We start from the raw sequence: 25,480 nt of genomic DNA on the forward strand, positions 1-25,480 counted from the left end.
GATCTGGTGTTCAGGTGTACATGTAATAAATAAATAAATAAATAAATAAATAAATAAATCAATAGATAAATCTAAAAAAAAAAAAAAAAAAAAAAAAAGAATGACACTCTGTCTAGAAAAGCATATGAAAATAACCCAAGTAGCTCTTGGAGGAAGGATGCAATTTGGGAAGAGGTACCATTTAGATAATTTGAAGTAAAAGGTTTGTTAGTTTACTACTGAGCATTTGATTTTGTAGAGATGGGGGTCTCCCATGGGCCAGACTGGCCCCAAACTCATTATTTAGCCAGGGATGACCCTCGCAACTCTGCATGTGCCAGCATGAGTCATCACTCCTGCCTCTTGCCTCTTAACGGGTACATTCTTCTAGAAGGTATGGTCTTCACTTCCTCTCCAGACATCTTGATGAGGCCGCCTAACTCACCATGATGAATGATGCCCCGGTCAGCTAATTTCTGCATGAGCTTTATTGCTGTCTCCCGGTCAGAGGCCTCCTTGTGTTCAATGAGCCAGTCAATCAGCTCTTTTGCCACAAAGCAGTTTGGGTAGGTTTTGAGATGGTGCCGTCTATCTTTAATAACCTTTTCTTCATGGAGCCTCAGCCTGAAAAGATGAAAGAGAACTTGAGGAAGGGTTGATAGTGCCAGGGGTTACCCAAATCAAGCATTCTCATGCAGAAGGAAACGAACCAGATGGGGGTTTCCCACCCAGTCAGAACCCTCTCTCTTCATCACAGCTCACTAGCCATCCTCCACATGTGCAGTCACATATTCATATGACATGTGTGCATTCTTTCACTCATTCCTATGACAAGGACTCACGCACGTCCTTGTCCCACCTGCGAGGGACTTTTAGGCATGAGAAGCACGCATCAAAAAAATACAAACACCCTTGCCACTGGGGGCATTTTTTCTTTCCCCTCCAGTATGGACCATAGCTACGTTCTTGTTTGTTGGTCGGTTTTTGAGACAGGGTCTCATGCAGCCCAGACTGGTCTCAAACTTGATGTGCAGCCAAGGATGACCTTGATTCCTCACCTTCACACCTCCTCTCACAACACGGGCACCTAATTTACAATGGCTGATCTTGGTGTGTGAGGCTTACTAGCTTCCAAACGTTGATCTGAGCCCTTTGACAGTGATTAACTCAGGCGATGCTCACAACAGCCCAGCAGAAATTAGCAGTGCCCTCGTTCCTTTTACAGCAGAGACTGAGGTCCTACAAGTTAATGACTTGTCTAAACCCACACGGCTAACAAGTCCTGAAATTGAGCTCCTAGGCCTGCTGCCCCTGAGTTCATCCCGCTGCCTCCAGCTAGAGGTGGAAAAATGAAAAGTCAAGAAGAAATCAATTAAACGTGTTGGGGCGGGGGGGTGGGGGGGGAATACGGCTTACTTCCAGGCTGGTAAATTAGTATAGAGGAAAAGGCTTCCTGGGAGCCTGCCGCTCTGCTTCAATGACCTCACAAAAGAATTATGTACCCACGTTTTCTTTAAGGTTTCTGTCATTTATTTTTTATTTTTTATTTTTTTAAATCATGCTTGCATTTCCTTTTTATTTCTCAAATGAAGGATCTGAATTGGTGACCCACAAGGTCACCTAATACAATCCACTCACCTGATTTCTATGCTTCCCAGTGCACATTCTGAATAGTGCTAAACAGTCTTGGGACGCGGGAATGACTCATAAAGGATTATATGACTCTGGCAATTGACAGGGCTTCCCAACCCCCATCCCACATCTCCAGAGTGTGGAGTTTGACAGAATTTCTGTCGTTGGCCAGGCTGAGTTTTAGGGGTGGGTGTACCAAGCAGAAATCAGGCAGAGCAGAACACCTGGCCCCCCCCCCACAATAGGGACAGTTCTAAAGAAAGAGACTGAAGGGCTGGGGGTGTGGTATTCAGTGGGAAGTCTGTGCCTCTACCCTACAAGAGCTAAGATTACAGCATGCATTGCCATACCCACCTTGAATGGGTTTTGATATCTCAAAAGTCATCCCAAGTGGGGAGCATACTCAAATGAAATCTTTGCTATCCCACTAGCACAGACCAAACTGTGTTCTCCTCCTTGGTTGACTTTTTAATTGCAAGTATTCTGTGACTCTATTTGGGGAATGGGTTTCTAAAGATGGAATTAAGAATTGGGAGCGGAAGTCAGAGGCAGCAAACGTACCTAGCAAATGCAAGGGGCTGGAGAGTGGGCCCTAATTCACTATACCAGGAAGTTAGTCCATAGGCCTATGAAGATACAGGGAGTCACTGTCTGCACACCAAGGATGCCTCCCTTGGGGGGATGACAATGCACCTTGAGCTTGGATTTCTAGGACTGAGATAAAATTCTAAACCACACAGTGTGCTTTGCTATATACATGCAGGCTGAGGGAACTAACACAGCCACTGGAGACTGAAGACTTCAAGACCCTGGAGTGGCCCAGAGAAAGATGGACCCAAGGACCCAGGCTCTGCAGGAGCCTAGGCAATATAGGGAGTAAGGACAGTCCCAAGAGGTGGGAACCATACAGAAGAAAGACAATGAGTCCAAGTGAGTTTCTAGTCCAGGCCTACTGTTATGCCTAACATTTTTCACACGTGTTAAATGACCTGATCTAAAAGCCATCCATGTATCTGGAACCTCAGTTTTCTCACATGTAAATGAAGGGCTTTGAACAACTGAGTGACCATGTGGTTTCTTTATGGTGGATGTTGAAATTCCTGCTTGATCTATCTTCTTCTAACCGGTACCCCCCCACCCCCCGCCCCTTTGACTTCCCTTGGGAAAACCACCCATCATCCACTACCAATTCTAGCAGCTCATATGTGATTGGGCTCAGCCGCAGCATGCAATCCAGGCTTCACCAATGATAGCATGCTATTTATTTCTCGGGCTCTACGCTTGGTTCGTGAATGAGCATGTAATTTAGACAAGGCAAACCCGAAGCTTTTTCTGTAAGTCCTGGTTGTGACTAGGCTTTACATTAGATATCTCAAATATGTGTGGTGATGCATGCCTGAAATCTGCAGCACCCATCAACTGCTGGAAGCACAGGGTGCATCACAAGATCCTGTCTCAAACAAGGAAAACAGATATTTGCACTTACAGCTACTGGCCATCCACGATAAAGACATGCATGCCTGAGAAGAACTTTAAACACAGAACAAAGCAGCCATAATATTAAAAAAAAAAAAAAAAGATCAAGGGAAAAGTTCTGCCAGACATGATAGAATATGCTTGTCACTTCAACACTCTGGGTACTGGAGGCAGGAGAATTGCAAACATGAGGTCAGCCTAGGTTACAGAAAGAACTTATCTCTAAAACACAAAGAAACAATATCAAGGAGAAATCTTTCCAATAATATGGCTTGAGTACCTAAAATCAACACTTCATGAATCCTGAGAACATGTAGTTAGTAAAATGAGCCACTACTATGTCCCCTGTCTTTTGATGAGGTTTATTAGGTGTCTATTTCTATTACCAAAATGGTCCTATAATATCTCCCTCCCACTGGATGATGCAGTGGCTCTAGGACACTGAATGTTACCACTTTTGTGCCTCCAGAGAACCCATCAGCAGCCAGAGCTGTGTGTCCCGAGCACGGTGAGTGGGCCCAGAGCTCCAAGACCAAGAGTTTGCTTCCCAGTTCCCTTTCTCCTCAGTCTACTCTGTTGCCAACATTGTTATCACGGTTGGGACTTCACTGGATTTTTGAGATGGAGTCTTAACACGTAGCCTGGCTATTTTGTCGACACATCTATTCACTCATTGCCTTTGTTCCAAAACTCAAATTGTTCCCTAAACCGGCTGTTTCTATTCTGCTATGACCTGCCAATCCAGCTAGTATAAAAATGCTAATGAAGAATTCAGGGGATGGAAAGATGCCTCAGCGATGAAGAGTGAGCATTGCTTTTGCAGAGGGCCTGTGTTGGGTGGTTCACAACCATTGTACCGCCTTCTGTAGGGATCTGCCAATCTCATCTGGACTCCATTGGAACCTGTGCTCACATGTCACATTGCTACCTCCCTCACATATACACACAATTATAAATAAAATAAATCATTGAAAAAAGGAAATCTATGAAAAGAAGTCTTGGCAGAAGCCCAACATGAACCTCTATGAATAAGGAAAATGAGTGTTTGAGGCATTGAACTTTATTTATTTATTTGTGTATATAAGCACTCTATTTGCATGTATGACTCCATGACAGAAGACAGCATCAGATGACATTATAGATGGTTGTGAGCCACCATGTGGTTGCTGGGAATTGAACTCAGGACCTCTGGACGACCAGACAGTGTTCTTAATCTCTGAGCCATCTCTCCAGCCCGTCTGTTTTTTGAGACAGGGTTTCTCTATGTAATAGTCTGTGGTATGGAATTCTTGACATCTATGTTCATCACTCAAAGACTGTTTTGCGTGCAAATAAATAACTGACGTTAAATGTTGATACTTAATCAGGACATTCAGCCATTTATAACTGCCTAAAGCCTAAGAGTAAAAATGTGCTACAGGGCTCACCAATGAAAGGACAAAGTGAGGAATCTACTAGTAAGAGAGATGAAGATGCCAGTGACAGGAGGAAAATATTCTTAAGAGGCATCATCTAATAGGACTAGAAGATGCCCATAAGATGACAGTGACAAGCAGGATTGTCTGATTGAAGAAGAGGAATGTGGGTATGAAGAGTAGAGGCAGTAGTAGTTCATTGGGGTCAAATTGTAAGTTGAAGGCTAGGCAGATTTAAGACCCTGTTTCAGCTGCAGCAGCAGCAACAACAACAACACAACACACACACACACACACACACACACACACACACACACAGACTAGAGAAGGAAAAAGTTAGGAAACCCAACTAAATTTGAGCTTCAGAGACACAACAGATAATTCTTTTATTATAAGCATAGCCCAAATACTGCGTAAAACTTACTTATACCAAAGAACAATTACTCCTTATTTCCGCAATTCACATTTTACTGAGTACTCTACCTCTATCTGGCAATCCAATTGGGGATATGTTTTATTCAACATGAAAGTATATTAGGATTAATATTTTATGGGGAGAAGAAGGGGATCTACATTGATATGAGTGGGCAATCTGAGTTCTTACCCCTCCAGGGAAAACTACTTCCGTAATTTGGTTGAAAACACCTGACTCACTGTGTTTATTTGCTTTTTCCAGGGAGAATGTTGGCCCACATGGTTGAAGTCAAACCCTAGGCTTGCTGACCAAGGACCAGGTGAGAAATACAAACTGTAAAGATTATGAAACCGGAGTACAAAATCCCCAGGTCTCAATATTGAGCCAAATGATGAAAATGGGACTCTTGAGATGCTCAGCAAGGAAAGGCACTTATCGTGAAAGCCTGAAGACCTGAGTTTGGTCCCTCAAACCCATGTAAGAGTGGAAGGAAAGAACTAGCTTCACAAGGTTGCCCTCTGATTTCCACATGTGCACCGAAGAATGTGCAGACACACACATGAACACACACACCAAACACACATGTAATTACAATTTTTCTTAAAGAGACAGATGTAAAACAGATAACAAATTTGGCTCAAAGTGGCCAAACAAGAAAAAAGGTTAAAAACTAACTACATGTGTGAGTGTGTGCATGCATATGTGAGTGTGTGCGTACATGTGTGTGCATATGTGTATGCTGCTCTTTGACATAGGATCTCAGTATGTAGCCCAGGCTAGACTCAAACATAAGCTTCTCTGTTCTCATTCTTCTGGAATGTTGAAATTACAGGCAAGCATGCTTAAATGTTTCTTAAGTTGCAGGGCTGGAGAATAGGGATGAGACTGAGGTCCAGAGCGCCTTACAGTGAGGCTTCAGAAGTAGGCTATGAGAAAAAACTGATGACCATGAGGAAAGATGGCACCCCAGTGGCCCAGATTGCTAGAACTGGTGGGAGCCATTGCAGCCAGTACAGAGACACTCCAGTGTCCAAAGTGACACATGACTCCCAGTACTACAACCTATACCCCTGGGTGGGTATTTAAGATGCTGATGAGAGGGCTGGAGAGATGGCTTAGTGGTTAAGAGCACTGACTGCTCTTCCAGAGTGCCTGAGTTCAATTCCCAGCAACCACATGGCAGCTCACAACTGTCTGTGACTTCAAGATCCAACCCCTCTGCACAAGATACATGCAGGCAAAACACAAATGCACATAAAAAAAAAAAAAAAAAAAAAAAAAAAAAAAAAAAAAAGATGCTGATGAGACAAACAACCAGGGAACAAAGCTATTGGTTGAGCTCCATGTAGTCATGCATGCAGGAGAAAACCTACACTATGCCAGTGACCCCCACAAACCTCCCTATGTAACATGAAGTCTCCAATTCTTCGTGCCCAGAGCATTTGAGTTTCTGCTTTCCTCCCATTCGTATTCACTTCCTTCTTCAAACATCTATTATTTTAAACATATACCATATCCCCTCTTCTTCTGCCTTCCACATGTCTCTGTTTAAGTTTTTGATCTGGGACACAAGAACCCAGAACCCTTGAGAGGTGCCCACTGAACCCTGAAGTCTACTGCTGTCAGTACCAGCCAAGGAAATACGCAGAGATTCTGCAGTGATGAGGTCACAAGAGCAGGCTCTCAGCACATGGAAGCCCAGAAGCTTTGTTGCCGTGTGGGACCATCTCTGCCTAGAAAAACAATCCTAGGAAGAGAAGATGGGCAAAGGCACAGAGGCAAGACTCCTTCCAGTTACCTTGGCCCTTATACTAGCAAAAAGTGAAGGAAATAATCAGCTACCAATTTTAGCCCAGGAGATACCTTGCTGTGGTGGTTTGAATGAGGATCGCCCACTATAGGCTTATGCATGGGAATTCTTAGTCATCGCCCCCCACCTCCCACCCCCAGACCCCCCAGCCCTCCCAGCCCTCCCAGCCCCCCACCCCGGGAGTAGAACAGTTTGGGAAGGATTAGGAGGCATTGCCTTGGTGGAGGAGGTATCTATCTTACTAGGGGTTGGCTTTGGGGTTTCAAAAGCCCACACTAGGCCCAAGCTCTCTCTCTCTACCTGTCACCTGCCAAGGAGGATGTAAAGTTCTCAGCTACTGCTCCAGTACCATATTAGTCAGCTTCCTGCCAAGATGACCATGGCCCATCCCTCTAAAAATAAGCTTGAGGTATTGATAGAGACACCCATGTTACATGTAAACATAAAGGGGAAGGTTATGGGAAATTCCAAAACAAAATAATAACAACAATAACACACTCATACTAAAGATAGAAAAGAAGGAAGGAGAAAGGCAGAAAAAGCCAACCTGAAAGAAAACAGAATTCAAAAACTAGAATTTTCCTAACATATAGTGAACTGTTAACAACAATCAAAAACAAAAGGGCCAACTGGGCATGGTGGCACATGCCTTTAATCCCAGCACCTGGGAAGCAGAGGCAGGTAGATCACTATAAGTTCGAGGCCAGCCTGGTCTACAAAGGGAGTCCAGGACAGCCAAGGCTATACAGAGAAACCCTGTCTTGAAAAACTAGCCAAGCAAACAAACAAAAAAATAAAAATACAAAAGGGCCAGCAAGATGGCTTAGCAGGTAAAAGCCTTAGTGTGTAACCACAACAACCTGAGGTCCATCCCTGGAACCCATGGCAGAGAGAGAACTAACTCTAAAGTATGGACTCTCCAGACTCCATGGCACACTCCCTGCAAAACAATCCATAAATCATAAGATTGTAAAATTACTGCTGCTGGAGAGTCTCCTACGTGCTAGGCACCCGTTATAACTGCTTTGTAGGCATTGGTCCTCACGACTCCCTAAATAATCCCAAAACTGCAAATGGTACCTGCGTGCAGTTACAGTTTTCAAGAAAAATACTGAGCCCTAATCATATCAAGTTAGTTCACCCAAGAACGCTGACATCTTCACAGGGATCCTGCTAATTAATTCGGTGACAATAGCACTGAGTCATTTGTTGAACACGCTGAGAGTGGCAGCATGCAAAACACTAATTCTTAGACATGCTGTCTGTCAGGAATCCAAGAATAATGAAGGCCAATTTATTTAGAAATTTAAATGTGGAACAAAATGCCACATAATTCGGCAGAGGAGGAATATGTAAGGAGCCAAGAGAGGAGTTTCAACTCTTGTATACTTTCCAAATTAAAAACAGAAAATAAATAAATAAATATATATATATATATATATATATTAGGTAGTGTTTATCTTGAAATACTATAGAAGAAGAAAGCTTCATTTACTATCCTTCTGTGACCCCTGAGCTCGGTGCTAATGCCAACTTCTTCTTTGCTACTGACTCATTCTGCACAGTGGGGAGCAGTGTGACACACCAGCCCCTCTGGCCTGGTGTCCCTCCAGAGGCTGGCATGCGTCTAGTTTAAGAAAACAGCAACTGGGGCTGTATGCAATTCAGTAAAGAGCTTAAGAGCTTACCTAAGCAAATGTAAGGCCCTGGGCTCACTCACCAGTGCTTGTGGGGGAGGGGGGCAGGGAGAACTGTTCGGACTGGGCCTGTTGACTAGTCGGTCATACAGTGGTAAGCATTTGATTACCATGCTTGAGGCCCTAGGTTCAATTCCCAGCACTGCAAAAAGAAGAAACAACACACCACAGGTGTAGCTTGAACAGGTGGCTCATGCAGGAAGCTGGCAGTGAGGATTGCTACAGGTTCACAGCTGACCTGGGCTACACTGTGAATTCGATGCTAGCCTTGGGTATCTAGTAATACTGTCTCAAACACAAAACAAAACAGAGGGAACAGGGTAGGTTTGTTGAGATAGCTTAGAAGGTAAAGGGGCCTGGCAACCTGGGTTTGATCTTGGGAACCGGGTAAGGGTGGAGAGATAGAAGTGACTCTACCAAATTGTCATCTACACATGTACTGTGGCATATGCATACATAGATATACACACACGCGCACACACACACACACACACACACACACACGCTCTCGATGCTTGTTCTCTCTTCTGCACACATACTAATACCAATAAACATTTAAAAATGGAAGCAGATGGTGGGGAAAGGGTGGAAGGAGGGGGAAAGTATGCCCCGTGGTTTGGTAAATAAATGTTGATATTTTTAGATATGTTACCAGGGGTTACAATTTCTCAATGCCGCTGGGCATGGTGGTGCGTGCCTGTAATTCCTGCACTCAGGGAGACAGAGGCAAGAGGATCTCTGTGAGTTCAAGGCCAGCCTGGTCTTACGAAGCAAGTCCAGGACAGTCAAGGGCACACAGAGAAACCCTGTCGTGAAAAACAAAACCCAAACCCAAACAAATTCTCAATATCTTTGCCACCATCTCTTCTCTTTTATAACCAGAAACAGAATTCTAAAAAATGAGCAGCGAAAATGGAATATTCCAGAAAAAAAATAAACACTCCAATAAAGAGATACAACTCTTCACTCTACAACCATACCATGTTATTGTGCCTGGCACAGTGGATTCTGAGAGGGCGTGGTGGACCAATGGAATAGGCAACGCCACAAAGAGGCATGATGTCAAGAAAGGAGAGGCTGCTCACCTGAGCAAGTGTTCCTGCCACAAAATGTAGTCACCACACACGGATGCGCAGCTTATCTAAATCTTTCTGGTTTTGTTTTGAAATAGGGTCTCACTGTGTGGCCCAGGCTAATGCTGAACCTAGGGGACTCAGGTTCAGACCGAACCCTTCAAATGCTAGGATTACAGGTATGTGCCACTACACATGATAGACTTAGAGTTTTAAAAAGAAACAAATAAAAACCCAACCCCGCGCCCCCACACACTCACCACAACTTGTTTCCACATCTTTGTCTTTTGAGGTAGGGTCGTATCATAGAGCATTGTTAGGAGGTATGCACTGAGCTAGAGATTTCCTGGCCTCGGTTTTGGCAGTGTGGGGATCATAAATCCATGTCACTATGGCTGATTCAGGGTGGAACCTGTGCCACCAGGCATGGCTCTATGGCCACTTTAAGAGTAACTAGCCAGCCAGGCTTGGTGCTACACACCTGTAATCCCAGCACTCAGGAGGCAGAGGCAGAAGGATCTCTGTGAGTTTGAGGCCAACCTGGTCTACAAAGGGAGTCTCAGACAGCCAAGGCTACACAGAGAAACCGGGTCTCGAAAAACCAAGAAAAGAAAAAAAAAAAAAGAATGAGTGAGTGAGAGTAGGAGAGAGAGAGAGAGAGAGAGAGAGAGAGAGAAACTAGCGTTTCTTCCTTTGTCTTAATAAATAAAATCAATTCATTTTTTTATTCTTTTTGCCAGGCAAGTAGTTTGCCTAGCCCTTGATCCTTTCTTCCTTCCTTCTTCTTCCTTTTCTTTTTCCTTCTCCTTCTCTTCTTTCCCTCCAACCCCAGAGAAACAAGAAATACTTTATCTGGGAGCCATTTTTAATAACTATGGCTCAGAAATACAAATTTAAGTTACCCCAAATTTCATGTTCCAATACGAAAGCAGTTTTATGACGCTTCTACAGTTTTAAAGAAGAAAGACACTTTGTAAGGGACATCAGAAGGGCAGATACAGAAAGATGGGGAATCTTTTCTATAGGCCAATACGTCATCTGATGTCATTCTTAACTTTTAGGTTGGTAGAAGTGAAGTTAATAGATTCTGAAAGGTTTTGCTTGTTTGCTTGTTTTTTTTATCTATTATTCACTAGATGCTAGACCCAACACAGAGGCAGACAAGAGATGGCTCTACTGAGGCCTAGAACTAGCCCAAGATAATAAGGGAATTAATCTCTGGACCTGCAGACGGTTTCATTTCAAGAGCTTTTGTTCACAGTGCCCCCTGTTGGCCAAGCAACACATTTAGTGCATGCGGGAGGCACATACTACTTTTTAAACAGATAGAAATACCTGGATCATATCAACGCTATTAGCCATCATGATCCGAATCTAAATGTTCACACCCTCTGTATTTGACGTGACATTCACATACAACACAGGATTACTATGTCTAAGACTAAGTAATGAAAAACACAATTTCCAGCTGGGCAGTAGTGCACTCCTTTAATCCCAGCACTCAGGAGGTGGATCTCTGAGTTCAAGGCCAGCCTGGTCTACAAAGAGAGTCCAGACCAACCAAGGCTACACAGAGAAACCGTGTCTCGAAAAACAAAACAGAACAAAACAAAAACAAAACAAACAAACAAACAAACAAAAAAAAAGAAAGAAAAAGAAAAAGAAAGAAAGAAAGAAAAACACAATTTGGCACCTAATGGATTGAACAGCCCTTGATATTTTGATCCTAAGTCTTGTCTATAGCTCAGGCTAGCCTCAAAGTCCTTCATCTCTTGGGCTTGAACTATACTCATTTCTTCATATTGTTACAATTCTGTTGAGGCAGGGTCTCATGTATCCCAGGCTGAACCTGAGTTTGCTCTTCAGCCATGTATTACAGCCCTTGTCACCAGGCATTGTTTATGCAGTGCTGGGTCTCAGTCCAGCACGCCTTGCAAGCTAGGCGAGTAAGTTCTCTGCCGACCAGCTATATCCTCCAGGCCCACGTTTTCTCTTGTTTCTTTCTCTTTTTGTTGGGGGTGGTAGTGGTGGTGGTGGTTTGAGAGACAGGGTTTCTCTGTGTAGCCTTGGCTATCTAGGACTTGTTTTTATAGACCAGGTTGGCCTCGAACTCATAGAGATCAGCTTGCCTCTGCCTTCCTGAGTGCTGGGATTACAGGTGTGCACCACCATGCCTGGCTGGCTCAGACTCATATTTTCTTTCTTCCTTTTTTTTTTTTAAGAGTCTCACTATGAAACTCTCGCTGGTGGCCTGGAACCCTCTAATGTAGACTAGGCTGGCCTCAAACACAGAGAACAGCCTGCCCGTGCCTCATGAGTGATGGGATCAAAGGTGTGGCCTACCACACCCAGCTTAAAGCCACACCTCTGAATATAGCTTGCAGCTTGCGTACATGCCCAACACCATTTTCTATTTAATACTGCCTTCCTAACCTTCCTAAAATCCGGGAAGGTTCAAAAGCCATGTCTCTTCTCTATGTCTCTTTCCTGGAACAGGGTCTGAGCAAAAAGAGCCCCTGACCTATGACAGTCCTCAGATACTTCCATGGGCAGGCCAAGAGAAAAGCCACGAATACTTGGTCCTTCCCACTCACCTGGCCGGAATTAACTGAACCTAGCCAAATGGCCCTTTTCCCTAAATAAAACCACACCTGCAGTTCTTAGACTGTCTTTGTGCCATGAAATACATCAACAGAGAGCAACACCAAGTATTCTGGTTAAAAGGGGTTGGGACAGGCAAGTCCAGAATAGTTCCCGGTTTTCCCACATATACCTCATACATCCTTGGTGTTCCTAGAAGTCGTGAAACGAAGGCTTAAAACTACCAGGCCCACACTGGCTGCTGTAGAGCACCTCTGTGATTCAGCACTTGGGAGGAGGGGGGAAGGGAGATGAGGTGTTCCAGGCCAGCCTCAGCTTTGTACTGGGTTTAAGGCTGTATATGCTGTCTCTAAAAAGCAAAACCAGCCGGGCGTAGTGGCGCATGCCTTTAATCCCAGCACTCGGGAGGCAGAGGCAGGCGGATTGCTGTGAGTTCGAGGCCAGCCTGGTCTACAAAGTGAGTCCAGGATGGCCAAGGCTACACAGAGAAACCCTGTCTTGAAAAACCAAAAAAAATAAAAAAATAAAAAATAAAAAATAAAAAGCAAAACCAGAGGCCGGGCGGTGGTGGTGCACGCCTTTAATCTCAGCACTCCGGAGGCAGAGGCAGGTGGACCGCTGTGAGTTCAAGGCCAGCCTGGTCTACAAAGGGAGTCCAGGACAGCCAAGGCTACACAGAGAAACCCTGTCTCGAAAAACCAACCAACCAATCAAACAACAACAACAAAAATAAAAAACAGAAACAAACAAACAAAAACAGAGCTAGCAAAACCAGAGGACATCGAGGCAATGAGACTGGCAGGTTCAGAAGAAAAGAAAGGCTGGCCGGGCGTGGTGGCACACGCCTTTAATCCCAGCACTTGGGAGGAAGAGGCTGGTGGACCAATGTGAGTTCAAGGCCAGCCTCGTCTACAAAGTGAGTTTAGGATAGCCAAGGCAACACAGAGAGACCCTGTCTCGAAAAACCAAAAAAAAAAAAAAAAAAAAAAAAGAAAAAGAAAGAAAGGCTGACCAGCACAGAGAAACAGAGATGGTGTGCCTGAGGCTGGGCATGAGAGCTGGGAAGAAACAGGTATGTCTGGAGTGGGTCTATCCTTCAGAGCGTCCCAGTTTTCTTTCCAAGCCATGTGTACTTTTTCAATAATAAGATCTGGGGGGAGGGGTAGGAATCCCAGGACCCTACGCTGCTTGCTCAGCTCTTTGCTGATAGATTTTTGAGGTGTGCAGGGAGAACATCACCTAAGATATCCCCTGTAGGTAGCCGCAGGGGTGTGAGTGAGCCTGGATCCCATGAATCTGAGACCTTGCAAAGCTAGGCTCTAGGCAGGCTTCAGTCCCTAACCCAGGCTCCTCTCTCACCTCCCAACCACAAGCCTGCCTGCTTTGTGCTGGGAATATTCGGAACTCTACTTTAGCCCCTAGGATTATAACACAGCCATCATGCTGTGACTCACCAGAGGCTCCCCCCCCCCTCCAATGCTCAAGCCATTCTCTCTCTCTCTCCTCCTTTAATAACTCAAAAACCTTGCTCTTCCAAGAGCAGTCTTGCAAGGGCGCCTGTCGGATGAATATGTTCCCACTGAGAGCAGCCTTGCTCCTGCTCTTTTACAAGGTTTTCGTGCCCCTGGAAAAGCATGCAGCACAGTGCGTGACCTCTGATCCAATTGTGGACGCTAAGGGAATGCCGCTTGTGGACTACTGCAGTTCCAGTGATAGCAATGAGTCTCAATGATAACAAAATCCATTAGGACGAACTGTGCACTCAGCCCTGTGGGATGCCCAGGTCCAACAGCCCTTGGCTTCAATATGCCGCCGAGAGCAAATACCTCTGTTTTATATGAATGTTCAATCCCACTGACCATGGTATTTTAAAAAGATAAAATAAAACCACCTTCCCATCATTCATCTCAGACAGCTGGTTCACAGGCTTTCAATTCAAGGTGATTCTGTACTTTTCTATTTCTGTCTGGCTAACCAGCTGCCCAAATTGCATCAGACAGCTCCCTCTCGAAGTCCTGAGAGAACAAACATTACCGAAGGCAGGGTGTTAATAATACCTTCAAAAATCACTGCCCATTTCATAAGAAACGTTGGAAAGGTTTTTCAGAAAAACAGCGTTGTGAGATTGCAGAAGCCTGTGGAACCCAGAGAACGAACGGGGTGGGTTGAAGTCACTGATTGTTATGTAAAAACTGAGTCATGAATCTCAACTGAGGTAAACAGTTTAAGCAAGCACCTTGGAAAGACAAACAGGGAGCCAGAGTGAGCCTGGTAACACAGGAATGGGTGGTTTAAGGCAAATCTGCTGACTGGTCCAGATGCTGTGCAGTGTGACCAAAATCTGTTCCAGGGGATCTGAGAATCTAGAGAAAGTCATTCCTTATCACCTATCCTCGGAGGGGGTCTGAATCCAAAAGGACGAGACTAAAACCAGATATAAACTTCATTTAGCACGCAGCATTTCCTTTCCATGTTGGAATTTGTTTTATAAATAAAGCTTTGGGGGTGTTTGTTTCTTTGTTGGGAGACAAAGTCTCACCATATAGTCATGTCTGGCTTGGATCTTGCTATGTAGACCAGGCTGGTCATTCATATATATGTGTGTGTGTGTGTGTGTGTACATATGTACATATATACACACATACATACATGTGTATATATAATATTTTAATGCATAAGATGAAAATGAAAAGTCTCTTTCTAGGTTGGTATGAGTGGATAATTATTGAAGATGGGTAACTATCAGTGAATTGTTGAAACTGGCTGACAGGTGAATGAGATTTTGGGAAGTTACTCTGCAATGTTTGGAATTTTCCTAGAGTGCTACTTTCCCAAAGACCTTGATCTCTCTAGTTGCTCATGTATTTTTGCTATATGTATACACACATGTAGCTTCATAAACATATTTCTATGTGAAACAGGTCATGGTACACATTTTACATAATTTTGTTTATTATTAAGTTTTTAAAAAATGGTTTCCTCTTATTTATTAATTTAATCACTTTACAGCCTGATCCCAGTCCCTTCCCTCCTCTCCTCCCAGTCCTGCCCTCATGGCCTCCTCCCCTCTTATTAGTTTGTTTGTTTTTTGAGATGGAGTCTTTCTATTATGTAGCCCAGGCTGTTCTGGAACTTAGCGTGGTCTTGAACTGACAGAGAATTACCTGCCTCTGTGTTGTCATTAAAGGCTTTACATTTCACACAACTTTACTTCAAGAAAATGTTTGGCCAGGCATGGTGGCCCATGCCTGTAATCGCAGCACTCAGAGAGGGAGAGACAGGGGGTCGGGGGCGTGGGAGTGTGATTTTGAGGCCATCCTGGTCTACAAAGTGATCCCAGGATAGCCAAGGCTACACAGAGAAGCCCTGTCTCAATAAAAACAAAAGAGAGAAAGAGAGAAAGAAAGAAAGAAAGAAAGAAAGAAAGAAAAGAAAGAAGAAAGAAAGAAAGAGAAAAAAGAAAATGTTTGGATTTTTCAAGACTGATTAAATTAACAGAGCATGTAGACAGGAATAAAAATAGGAAGAAGATGGCTAACGAGATGCCTTAGCAGTTAAGAACAATACTCCTATGCTGCTCTTACAGAGGACAAGCAAGACTTTGGTTCCCAGAACCCATGTAGGGTGGCTTACAAACCATCTATATAGCTCCAGGGGATCTGACTGCCCTCTTCTGACGTCTTCGTTTATCTGCACTCATGTGGTAATAACCCACATATATATGTGTGTGTGTGTACACATACACACACACACATATATATGTATATTAGCTTACAAATAATTAAAATAAATTATTAAAAATGTATAGATCTGTAAACAGAAAGCATATGACTGCAGAAACAGCTGATCTCAGACCACATAGTGTCTAAAGCTTCAGGAACCACCTTAAAGATGGTCTTACCAAATGTTCTACCAGAAAAATCCTTCTCAAGAGGTGGCAAACAATAGTTTTGTGAATGAAGAACAATGTGGAATCAAAGTTCTCAAAAGAACCCTTCCAACGCTTGTCAGAGACATGAGGACAAGTCATAGAGGCTTTACTTGACAAAGTTCCAAAGATCTCCAGCTGATCATCACTGCCCTTAAATATTATATATGGTCCAGGTCTAATTTAGCCTAAAAATTCCTTTGAAATCTGCTTTTTCTCCTAAACTTGTCTTTCTCTCTATTTCTCACTTTTACTATGAGCCCTAATGAAATTCACACTGGAAAACTTTTTCCCAGAGTGGATGTTGAAAGACGGTATCTGTCCAATGGCTTGAGACAATTAGAGAATCTTGGCTCTGACCATTGTGAGCAGCCAGGCAGAAACTGCTTGAAAAGAAAGTTAGAACTTTGACATAACAGTACCTGGCTAGATATTGTTAGCTGTAGAAAAGTAAAACTTGCTCTTATGATAAGTCAAAATTTCTTTAGAATCTGACTTGAGAGCAATAGAAGGTGGTCTTGGAAGGTCGTGATTTACAGATATTTTACAACAGAGGGCCTTTTAGCAGTTAGCCTAGGCTTGGATAAGGATGGATAGCATACCTGTTGGTTTGAGATTGGAAATAAGTTTAAGTTTTTCCTGTGTTAAGGACATTTAGTTTCAAGCTATGTTGCTATGACAATCATGTAAACACAATGGCCCTAGCCTGGGGAAATTTATGATTAAACTTTCCCAAATATTGTTTAAGAAATAATAATCAGGTCATGCTGACCATTGCTTGGATATTGATTGATTTTTGTTGTATGCTTCATTGTAGGTTATACAGAAGTGTTTGTATTTCTTTGTTAGATTGTTTTCTTGCTCTGTTGATTTTTAAATGCTCTATTGATTGTAAAAGATGAAAAATTCATGATGTAATCTGTAATAAAAAAAATTGAACTTCACTTTAAATAAAGTACTGGGTTTGGCCCAGGAGGAACAGAAGAAGGAATAGAAGATTAGAAGGAAAAGAAAGTTCTCCTGGGCTAGAAGACCTTTCCATTTTGGACCACAATTTATGCCGAGGCCTCAATATTTCTTTTCTCCTCAGTTCCTCAGTCTCTCCTCAATAATTAGTTCCTTTAACTAATTGTTCACCAACAGTTGGTTCCTTTAACTGACGGTTTGTTCCCTGCCACCCCAATTCTCCCTACCTTGGAACCACCAAGACTTTGTCTTCTCTCTTCCTGAAGCTTGTCTATGGGAAAGGCTCATGTCATATCAATACATAACAAATCCTCCGCCCCCCCTCCATTTTTTTGTTGTTTTGTTTTGTGATAGTGGCTCATGTAGCCCAGACTGGCCTTCAAGTTGCTTTGTGGCCAAGGATGTTTTTGAACTCTTAATCTCCAGCTACAACATCCACAGGCCTGTGTCAGATGTCCAGCCATCTCTATGACATGCCACAGCAAAGCTCTAAGACTGTAAGTATATGCAGGACAAAAAGAACATTTCACTCAGATCCTGGCATACCATATGCTATATGATGAAACAGTATTTGCATAAATAAAAGCAGTAACATCTAGCATCTGCATGGGGCCTTGAACCATCAAAAATGACCCCAACAGGAACTGGAGAGATGGCTCAGCAGTTAAGAGCACTGTCTGCTCTTCCAGAGGTCCTGAGTTCAATTCCCAGCAACCACATGGTGGCTCACAACCATCTATAATGTGATTTGGTGCCCTCTTCTGGCCTGCAGGTATACAAGCAGGCAGAAGACTATAAATAATAAATAAATAAATCTTAAAAAAAAAAAAATGACCCCAACAATATCCCTCTGACTAGATATGTATGGTGGCTCACACCTGTAATCCTGGCATTTAGGAGACAAAGACAGAATTGCTGAAAACTCAAGGCCACCTATGTTACATAGTGAGTTCCAGATCAGCCCTGTCTCACAGAACACAACAACAAAATAAATGTCTGTCCCTGTACATCAGGAAGACAACATCACACTCGTTTGATCTTGTGAATTGAAGTTCTCGCCCACCCTTGCCGATGCTGCTGCAGTCTCGTGGATTAGAACTTGTGATGGTGAAGAGATGGAATGCTGCAGATCCAGGGCCAAAATTGTCTTAGGCTAGCTTAGTCTCTTTAATTGGCCTTTATTACCCACCCCTGTATCTGATCTAACAACTTTTGACTGCCAGGTAAAGCCTCTGGAATCTACTAATTAACTAAATTATCAGGAAACCACTAGCTTCCACCAGCCTGAAAGCTCAGAACATCAGCAGCACCTGGAGCCGCACAGCGTCCTCCGGCTTGTTCCAACTCCCCCACCTCCCATCCCACCAGTGTCTTCAAGAGATGCCTTGATTGATTGATTGATTGATTGATTGAGTTTGTCTTCTGTTCTGTCAGCCAAGAGTTCATCTGAGTGATTCCATAGTGGAGCATGTTGTTTGGGGCAACCTGAATTTGTGTGTTCCTGGGCTGTGGTTGGTCATATTTGCCTCAGGGTAAATTGTCTCTTATTTCCTTCATAATAAGAACAGTGTTTTGTATTGACAGCAGACACGGAAGAAAACGAGAGAGAGAGAGAGAGAGAGAGAGAGAGAGAGAGAGAGAGAGAGAGAGAGAGAGAGAGAGAGAGAGAGCGAGCGAAGGGGGGCGGGGAGACTTAAATAAGTTGTGTTTTAAATAAGGGACAGAATAAAGACTTGAATCTAGATCTGCTTTTCCCCCCCCCTCTCCCCCATGTAGCCCTGGCTGTCCTAGATCTCATTCTATAGACCAGGATGGCTTCAAACTCAAGAGATCCACCTACCTCTGCTGAGCCCTGAGGTTGAAGGTGTGTACCACTACTGTCTAGCTAGTTTGATTTTTGTGCAAGAGAGCTTTCCAAGCCATCAAGTGCAGGGTTGACCTGCCAATATTCTGCCTATTTTGTGGCCAAACACACTCAGAAGATGAAAACATTCATAAGCCACACAGATATATACCAATATAAATACAGAGGAGACCCACAGGGGAGCCTACAAAAAAACATGTATATTCTTAGGCTGGTACTGAACCAGTGCTCTTTAATTAAGATAACAACACACGTAAGGACAGGAAATGGGTTGGAGGGTTCTAGCATTCGAGAGTGTCGGTATCAGTTAATGCAGGGCATAAATCCAGAGCTTCAGCATGTGCATAAAGGCTCTGAGCCTTTTAAGTCTCTCATGTTGTCCTAGAGATAAGGAACAATGGAAGATCAAGACAGAAGGGCCGAAGGATCAGCCCTTCCTCAGGACATTAGACCTGTGATCTTTCACTTAGCTTCCACGTGAGTTTCTTCTCAACAGGTCTCCTAAACAAAGAGGCAAAAAGAGATCACAGCAAATCTCCAGCTAGTCCTCTGATGAGTCAGAAAACCACCCTTCCTGCTTGCAAAGTACCTTTCCAAGAAGCTCTGGTTTTTTGTTTTTTGTTTTTTTTTTTAAAGCAGGTCATTATCTATCTGCCACACCACAGCCAGGAGTCTGAGGCCTCTAATTGCCTTACAGGTGAAGAAATGAGTCCGGAAGGTTTGGGGAACTTGCAAAAGATACAGGATGACTCACGGGGCCATGCTGGTTGCCATGCCAACTGCCTCTTGCTTTTCCTTGGTAAAGACCAGAGCCATACTCTCTATTCTGGGTCTGCTGTCCCTGTCGTCCCCTTCCTTCTCAGGAGGGGGTGAATGCTCTCCAACTCCTCCTCCCACAGACACAGGTTCACACTTTACAATAGTGCTTCTCAAACTACTGAACAAGCTGTTCTTTCCTTCACCTCTGGCCCCAAGATCCTGCTGTGGCTTAATGAATTGTGCTATTCAGATTGACAACAAATGAGGAAAAGAAAAGAAAGCACAGCTTCCAGGTAGGACTGAGTGAGAGTCTCAGTTGTGCCAAAAAATGGGAGATGAGCTTCCTGCTCGCTGCACCACTGACTCATCATAGGAGTGGCCAAGGAGCCACAGAGAGCCAGCGCTCAAGGATGTATCCACTGTTCACTGTGAGATTTTAAACAAAGCATGTGATTTCTCGAAACCTTGAATTTTTAAATCTGTATTTTTTTTTTTTTTTAATTCAACATAGGGTTGTTTGTAAGGATTCAGTGTGGAGTGCCCAATATTGGCTCTTATTGGCTATTATATAATGTGTTCCACCATCAGATTTTGCCAGAAGCATCATCAATCTCCCATTAAAATATACATTTCTGTGACTTCTTAAAGTAAATGTAGTCCTGAATCAAGGAATGACTGTGGTGGGCTAACAACCTAAAGAGACCTCGCTGCTCTTTTGTTAAAATATTAGAATGAATGACAGGATGTCAGGTTAAAATCCAGAGGTTCCTATAAGGAAGCCCACAGTGACTCCCCAACAAGCTGAGACCTGGTTTCCCGTGAGGTGTGCTGTGACCACTCTCTCCACTTTTACAGCGTCACCCAGACATATAACTAAAGTCCAGTTCCATTAACTGGAAAGAACTACTAGTCAAGCTTTCAATCATGTCAGATTTTTGTTTTGTTTTGCTTTGGTTTTTTGAGACAGGGTTTCTCATCAGTGCAGATCAGGCTGGCTTCGAACTCACAGAGATCCACAGCCTCTGCCTCCTGAGTGCTGGGATTAAAGGCGTGCACCACCACCTGGACGCTCACTTCAGTTTCTATAGATGGGAAAGAGGAGAGTTGGTGAATTTGAGTTATTTGCCATGTTATCCTGGCTTAGATAGAAACCTCGACCTTCTGTCTGTTCACAGGATGGTCCAGCGAGCGTGCTGCCCAGCAACATGACAGGAATAGGAGCTGTTGTGCTAGTGCTCGGGCCCACTGGTGACCAAGCTGGCTTGGACTGCAGAGAGCCTCGTAAGTCCTTTCTGATAACTAGGCTGCATTCATCAACTACCTAGCCAACCACCAACCAGAGGCTTACTTAGTTCTGGGAAGCTCTTCCCCAGGACTAAACAGACTCTGACAATTTTCGACCAGAGAATATAAAGACCCACTATAAAATGTCATTAGACAGGTAAAACATTGTCTAATGTAATTAATGTATGCCAGGTGATCTGCAGCTGAGATTATTACGCTCAGTGGAGAACATCCATCCTCAAAGATGGTGTCCCTGGGACCCATCAACAAGGCTTGCTTAGACAAGGAAGGCAGCCTCTGGCTTACTCTGCTAACCCAATAGGTCAGGGTGAGCCCCAGTGTTTCCATTTCTAACAGGTACCTCCTGATGTTTGCTGATGCTGATTTAGTTAAGGTTTGCAAAGACCTGGATGGAAATCAAACAGAAAAGATGAGAGGAGATAGGGAATGGGCCACAAGGGAGGCTGAGCAGGCAGATCTCTGCTGGGTGCAATCTCTGCCGGGTAAGGTGTGGTGAAAGACACGCCCACCCCACCCTGCCTTCATATTCCCAGGTTCTTGGCTTCTTCCACGAGCAGCTGGGGACACTGGATCTAAGGAAAACACCTTGGTAAACACACACACACACACACATACACACATACACACACACACACACACACACACACACACACACACAAAGCTGACACTTGAACTTGACTTCCAGGGTTGGGCTTAGTGTGAGGTTTAAGGTTGGGTTCCTGCCTTCAAAGGCATCTCCTACTTGCTAATGATTAACAAGCAGTAGTGAGCACTCACGCCTGTAACCCCAGCTTAGGATGTTGAGGAAAGCAAGTCTGAGGTCAACCTAAGATATGTAATGACGCTTGTCCTCAAACAAACAAACCAAAAGACTTGATAATTAGTTAATTAAAAGGAAGAAGCGGGGAGCATGCGCTGCAAGAGGGAAAGGGTGAACACTGGGTAAAGCCTACATGAAAAGCTACGGAGAGGTGTGGCCGGAACACCCGAAGCCAGGCATAGTCATTTCTAGGAGGGGCTGGGACACCTAACTGTAGTGTGCACTTCCTGTCTAGATACTGGGACCGGGGAGGCCTCTTCCCGAGTCAGGACCGAGTTTCCCCGATCTAGAAAATAAGGAAGTTAATTGGATTTCTTTCACAAATCTTTCTCCTCTTGAATCTCTGTTTTTGTGGACTCCCCGATGCGTCTCCTGGGGAAAATCTTCCCTCACACGATCAAAAGAAAACAGACTGTCTGCAGCACATTTTGTACTGAGAAGATTGACCACAAACCACAAGGCGTGGAAGCGCGGAGCAGCAAACATTTCCTTTGGGCTTCCAAACGCGGAAGAACATATTTTAAAGGAAAGCTTGTGCTAATAGGCATGCTGTAAAACCCTGTCTAGGGTTACAACTAGCTAAGTTTTCCTTTCGTAGTGCAGACACCGAAGCTGCCACAGTGCTGCAGGCTTGTTTGTTGCACAACTATACCATCAAACACACAAGGCTTTTCTGGGCTTAAAAATAGCATTTCCTAAACCTTCAAAGGTTTTATCAGGAATATCTGCAGCTATGGTGAAAGTGGCTTTTGGCTAAAAGGGGGGGGGGGGGAGATTCACCAGGATACGTGCATATGACACTCATACCAGGCATAGAGACAGACAGATGCTCAGGGTGGGCTAGTTTCCACAGTCACTGTGGTGGTTTGAATGAAAATGGCCTCCATGGGCCCACAGGAAGTGTCACATTAGGATGTGTGGCCTTGTTGGAATGGGTGTGGCCTTGTTGGAGGAAGTAGTATGTCGCTGGAGGTTGGCCTTTGAGATTTCAGATGCCCAAACCCAATGTCACTCTTCCTGCTACCTGCTGATGCAGATGTAGAACTCTTGGCTCCCTCTCCTGCACTGCGTCTGCCTGCATGCGCCATGCTTTCCACTATGACAATAATAGACTAAACCTCTGAACTGTAAGCTAGCCCCAATTAAATGTTTTTTTCTTTCTAGGAGCTTCCATGGTCATGGTGTCTCTTCACTGTAAAAGAAACACTAAGACAGTCACTGTAACGGAAACGGGTGTTTCTCTCAACTGAAATGTTGTGATCTCTTTGTACAGGATATACATGTCCAGCACCCGGGAGGCAGAGGCAGGCAGATCTCTGTGAGTTGGGGGAAGCCTAGTCTAGAAAGAGAATTCCAGGGCAGCCGGGGCTATTACACAGAGAAACCCTGTGTTGAAGAAGTTGTGTCAGGATGTACATGCAAGTAAATGTTTCTATATTAGTTTAAAACTGAATCTACCCAATATTATTTTCCCTTTCTTTTTCTTTTTTTTTAAAGATCTGTTTATTTATTATTATTATGTATACAGTGCTCTGCTTGCATGTACATCTGCAGGCAGAGGAGGACATCAGATCACATTTATAGATGGTGGTGAGCCACCATGTGGTTTCTGGGAATTGAACTCATGACCTCTGGAAGAGCAGACAGTGCTCTTAACTACTGAGCCATCTCTCCAGCCCTATTTTCCCTTTCTATTGCCTATTTTAGCTAAATGTGCTGCCTTCATTTCTGCCTTTCTCCATCCTTTGGAGAACAATGTTTTTCCCTATACCCTCGTTAATTTGCCACATTCAGGTTTACCTCTACCTGTTTCCCTGGTAGCTTTGCCAAACGGATGACTCAGGTTCCCTGACTCCTCCAGGACCTCTTTTCTCAAATCTTATATTTGACCATTTATCACTGGTTATTTACTTTTCTTTGCGTGAACTCTCTCTTTCTGTCCAACTTGCTACAAAATCTGTGAGTAAAGAACCATCTCTCTAGCCAGCAGCGGAAGGCGGAAACAGGAGGATCAGAATTAGCTCAAGGTCAACCCAGATCCACAGCCCACGAAGCAAGTTTAAGATTTGCCGGAGTTATTATATAAGATCCTCTCTAAAAGAACATAGGAATAGAGAAGAGGAGGAGAAGGAAGAGGAGAAAGAAGGGGAAGAAGGGGAGTAGGAGGAAAAGAAACAGAGGGGGAGGCAATGGGAGATCACTATCCTATTGTTCTTTCCCCTTTTCTCAGTGTCTAGGGCAGGGTTAAAGGTAAGTAGGTCCAGGTTGCCATATCCCTTTGAACCTGGAGAGACACCAACCATACAGTGCTACAGAGTGCAAGGGCGGAGGCTCCAGGTGTGGCCTTTTGGTGGCTGTACGCACATCCAGGTGAAAACAGGCAGCAGCCCGTCCAGGGTTGCAGCTGCCACTCTTTTTGATTGTGATAAACACCTGTATGTCAGCCTGGTTCCCTTAAAGGAGTGTCAAATAATCCTTCCTCCAATGCTGTTCCCTTGTCCCTCAGAGGATGTGTCTGTAGCAGGGGTCTCAGCCTTACTTGGGTTCTACCTGCTGTCAAGATGCAGTCTGGTCTAGACAGCAGGCACCCTGCTGGCAGACAAGGGCTCCTGCAGGCAACGCACAGCCCAGGGAAGGAGTCAGACCAGGAGACTGAGAAAAGGTGGCAGAAGGCCACAGAGCTCTTGCTTGTTAGGCAAGGTAGGCACCCTTAGGGACAAACTACTCTATCAGCATACTCTCACAATCTCTAAGTGTTTGGTTGTTTTTTGGTTTTTGTTTTGTTTTTAAGTGGTATCTGAGGATCTTATTGTTGTGAAGAGACACCATGTCCATTGTAAAAGAATCTTTTATTTGTCAGTTTAAATTGTTGTCTGGGAGGATTACTGCCTCCTTCTGCTAACCTAGGCCTAGTGCTGGAAGCTTCTAGCCTCTGTACAATCTAACCTAGGCCTAGAATGGTTTTAGCCTCTGAGACTTATTACTTAATAAGCTCAGCCCATGTTGTTCTTACTGAGCTCTGGGCTGGCTGGTTCAACTCAGCTGTTCTGGCTCTAACTCCTCTCCTAGCTGACTTATTCAATCTGGCTTTTCTCTCAGTCTCTGAATTGTTGTTTGGCCTCAATCTAACTCCAGCATTCTGCTCTAATCTCCTGGGCTCCTCTCAGTCTCTGGCTCATTCGATCGTCACCTGAGTTTTCTCTCTGCAACCAATTACTGTCCCACTAAAACTGCCTCCTCCTCCTCTTCCTCCTCCTCCTTCTTTTATCTCTCTCTCTCTCTCTCTCTCTCTCTCTCTCTCTCTCTCTCTCTCTCTCTCTCTCCCTTGCTCCTTTCCTCTCTCTCTTCTCCTGAGAGTTGGGCATATCCTATTCTGTCAAATCTTGCTCTGTCACTCAATTAGACATCACTTTCAATCATGGGTGCTTCCTTTTACAATCTAACTTTACCCTCATTGTTTGAGATTAAAAGCATGTACCACACTACACCTGGACCTAAGCTTTTCTTTACCTGAAACTTGCTCTATACCAGGCTGGCCTTGATCTCAGATCTGTATGTCTCTGTCTCCTGTTATAATGGCTTGTTTGTATTCCAACCGGATCACACAACCTAGAAGACTTTTCGGTGTAATCTCTTGCCAGAGCAGCCATATTCTGAATCAAAATTTCTCTACGGACCACAGCAACACTTACAAAGGAAAACATTTAACTGGGGCTAGCTTACAGTTACAGAGGTTTAGT

General features: G+C 44.1%; 1 protein-coding gene across 1 annotated transcript in view; it reads right to left on the reverse strand.

The window, feature by feature from the left end:
• The window catches only part of Deptor (DEP domain containing MTOR interacting protein), a 147,350-nt gene that overhangs the window by 94,449 nt on the left and 27,421 nt on the right, over positions 1 to 25,480 (reverse strand). The window contains exon 2 of the mRNA XM_051159673.1: positions 425 to 603. Coding sequence (XP_051015630.1) covers positions 425 to 603 — 179 coding nt within the window. The remainder of the gene's footprint in view (positions 1 to 424; positions 604 to 25,480) is intronic.

The sequence above is a fragment of the Acomys russatus genome, chromosome 17, assembly GCF_903995435.1.
Source record: "Acomys russatus chromosome 17, mAcoRus1.1, whole genome shotgun sequence".
Classification (NCBI taxonomy): Eukaryota; Metazoa; Chordata; class Mammalia; order Rodentia; family Muridae; genus Acomys; species Acomys russatus.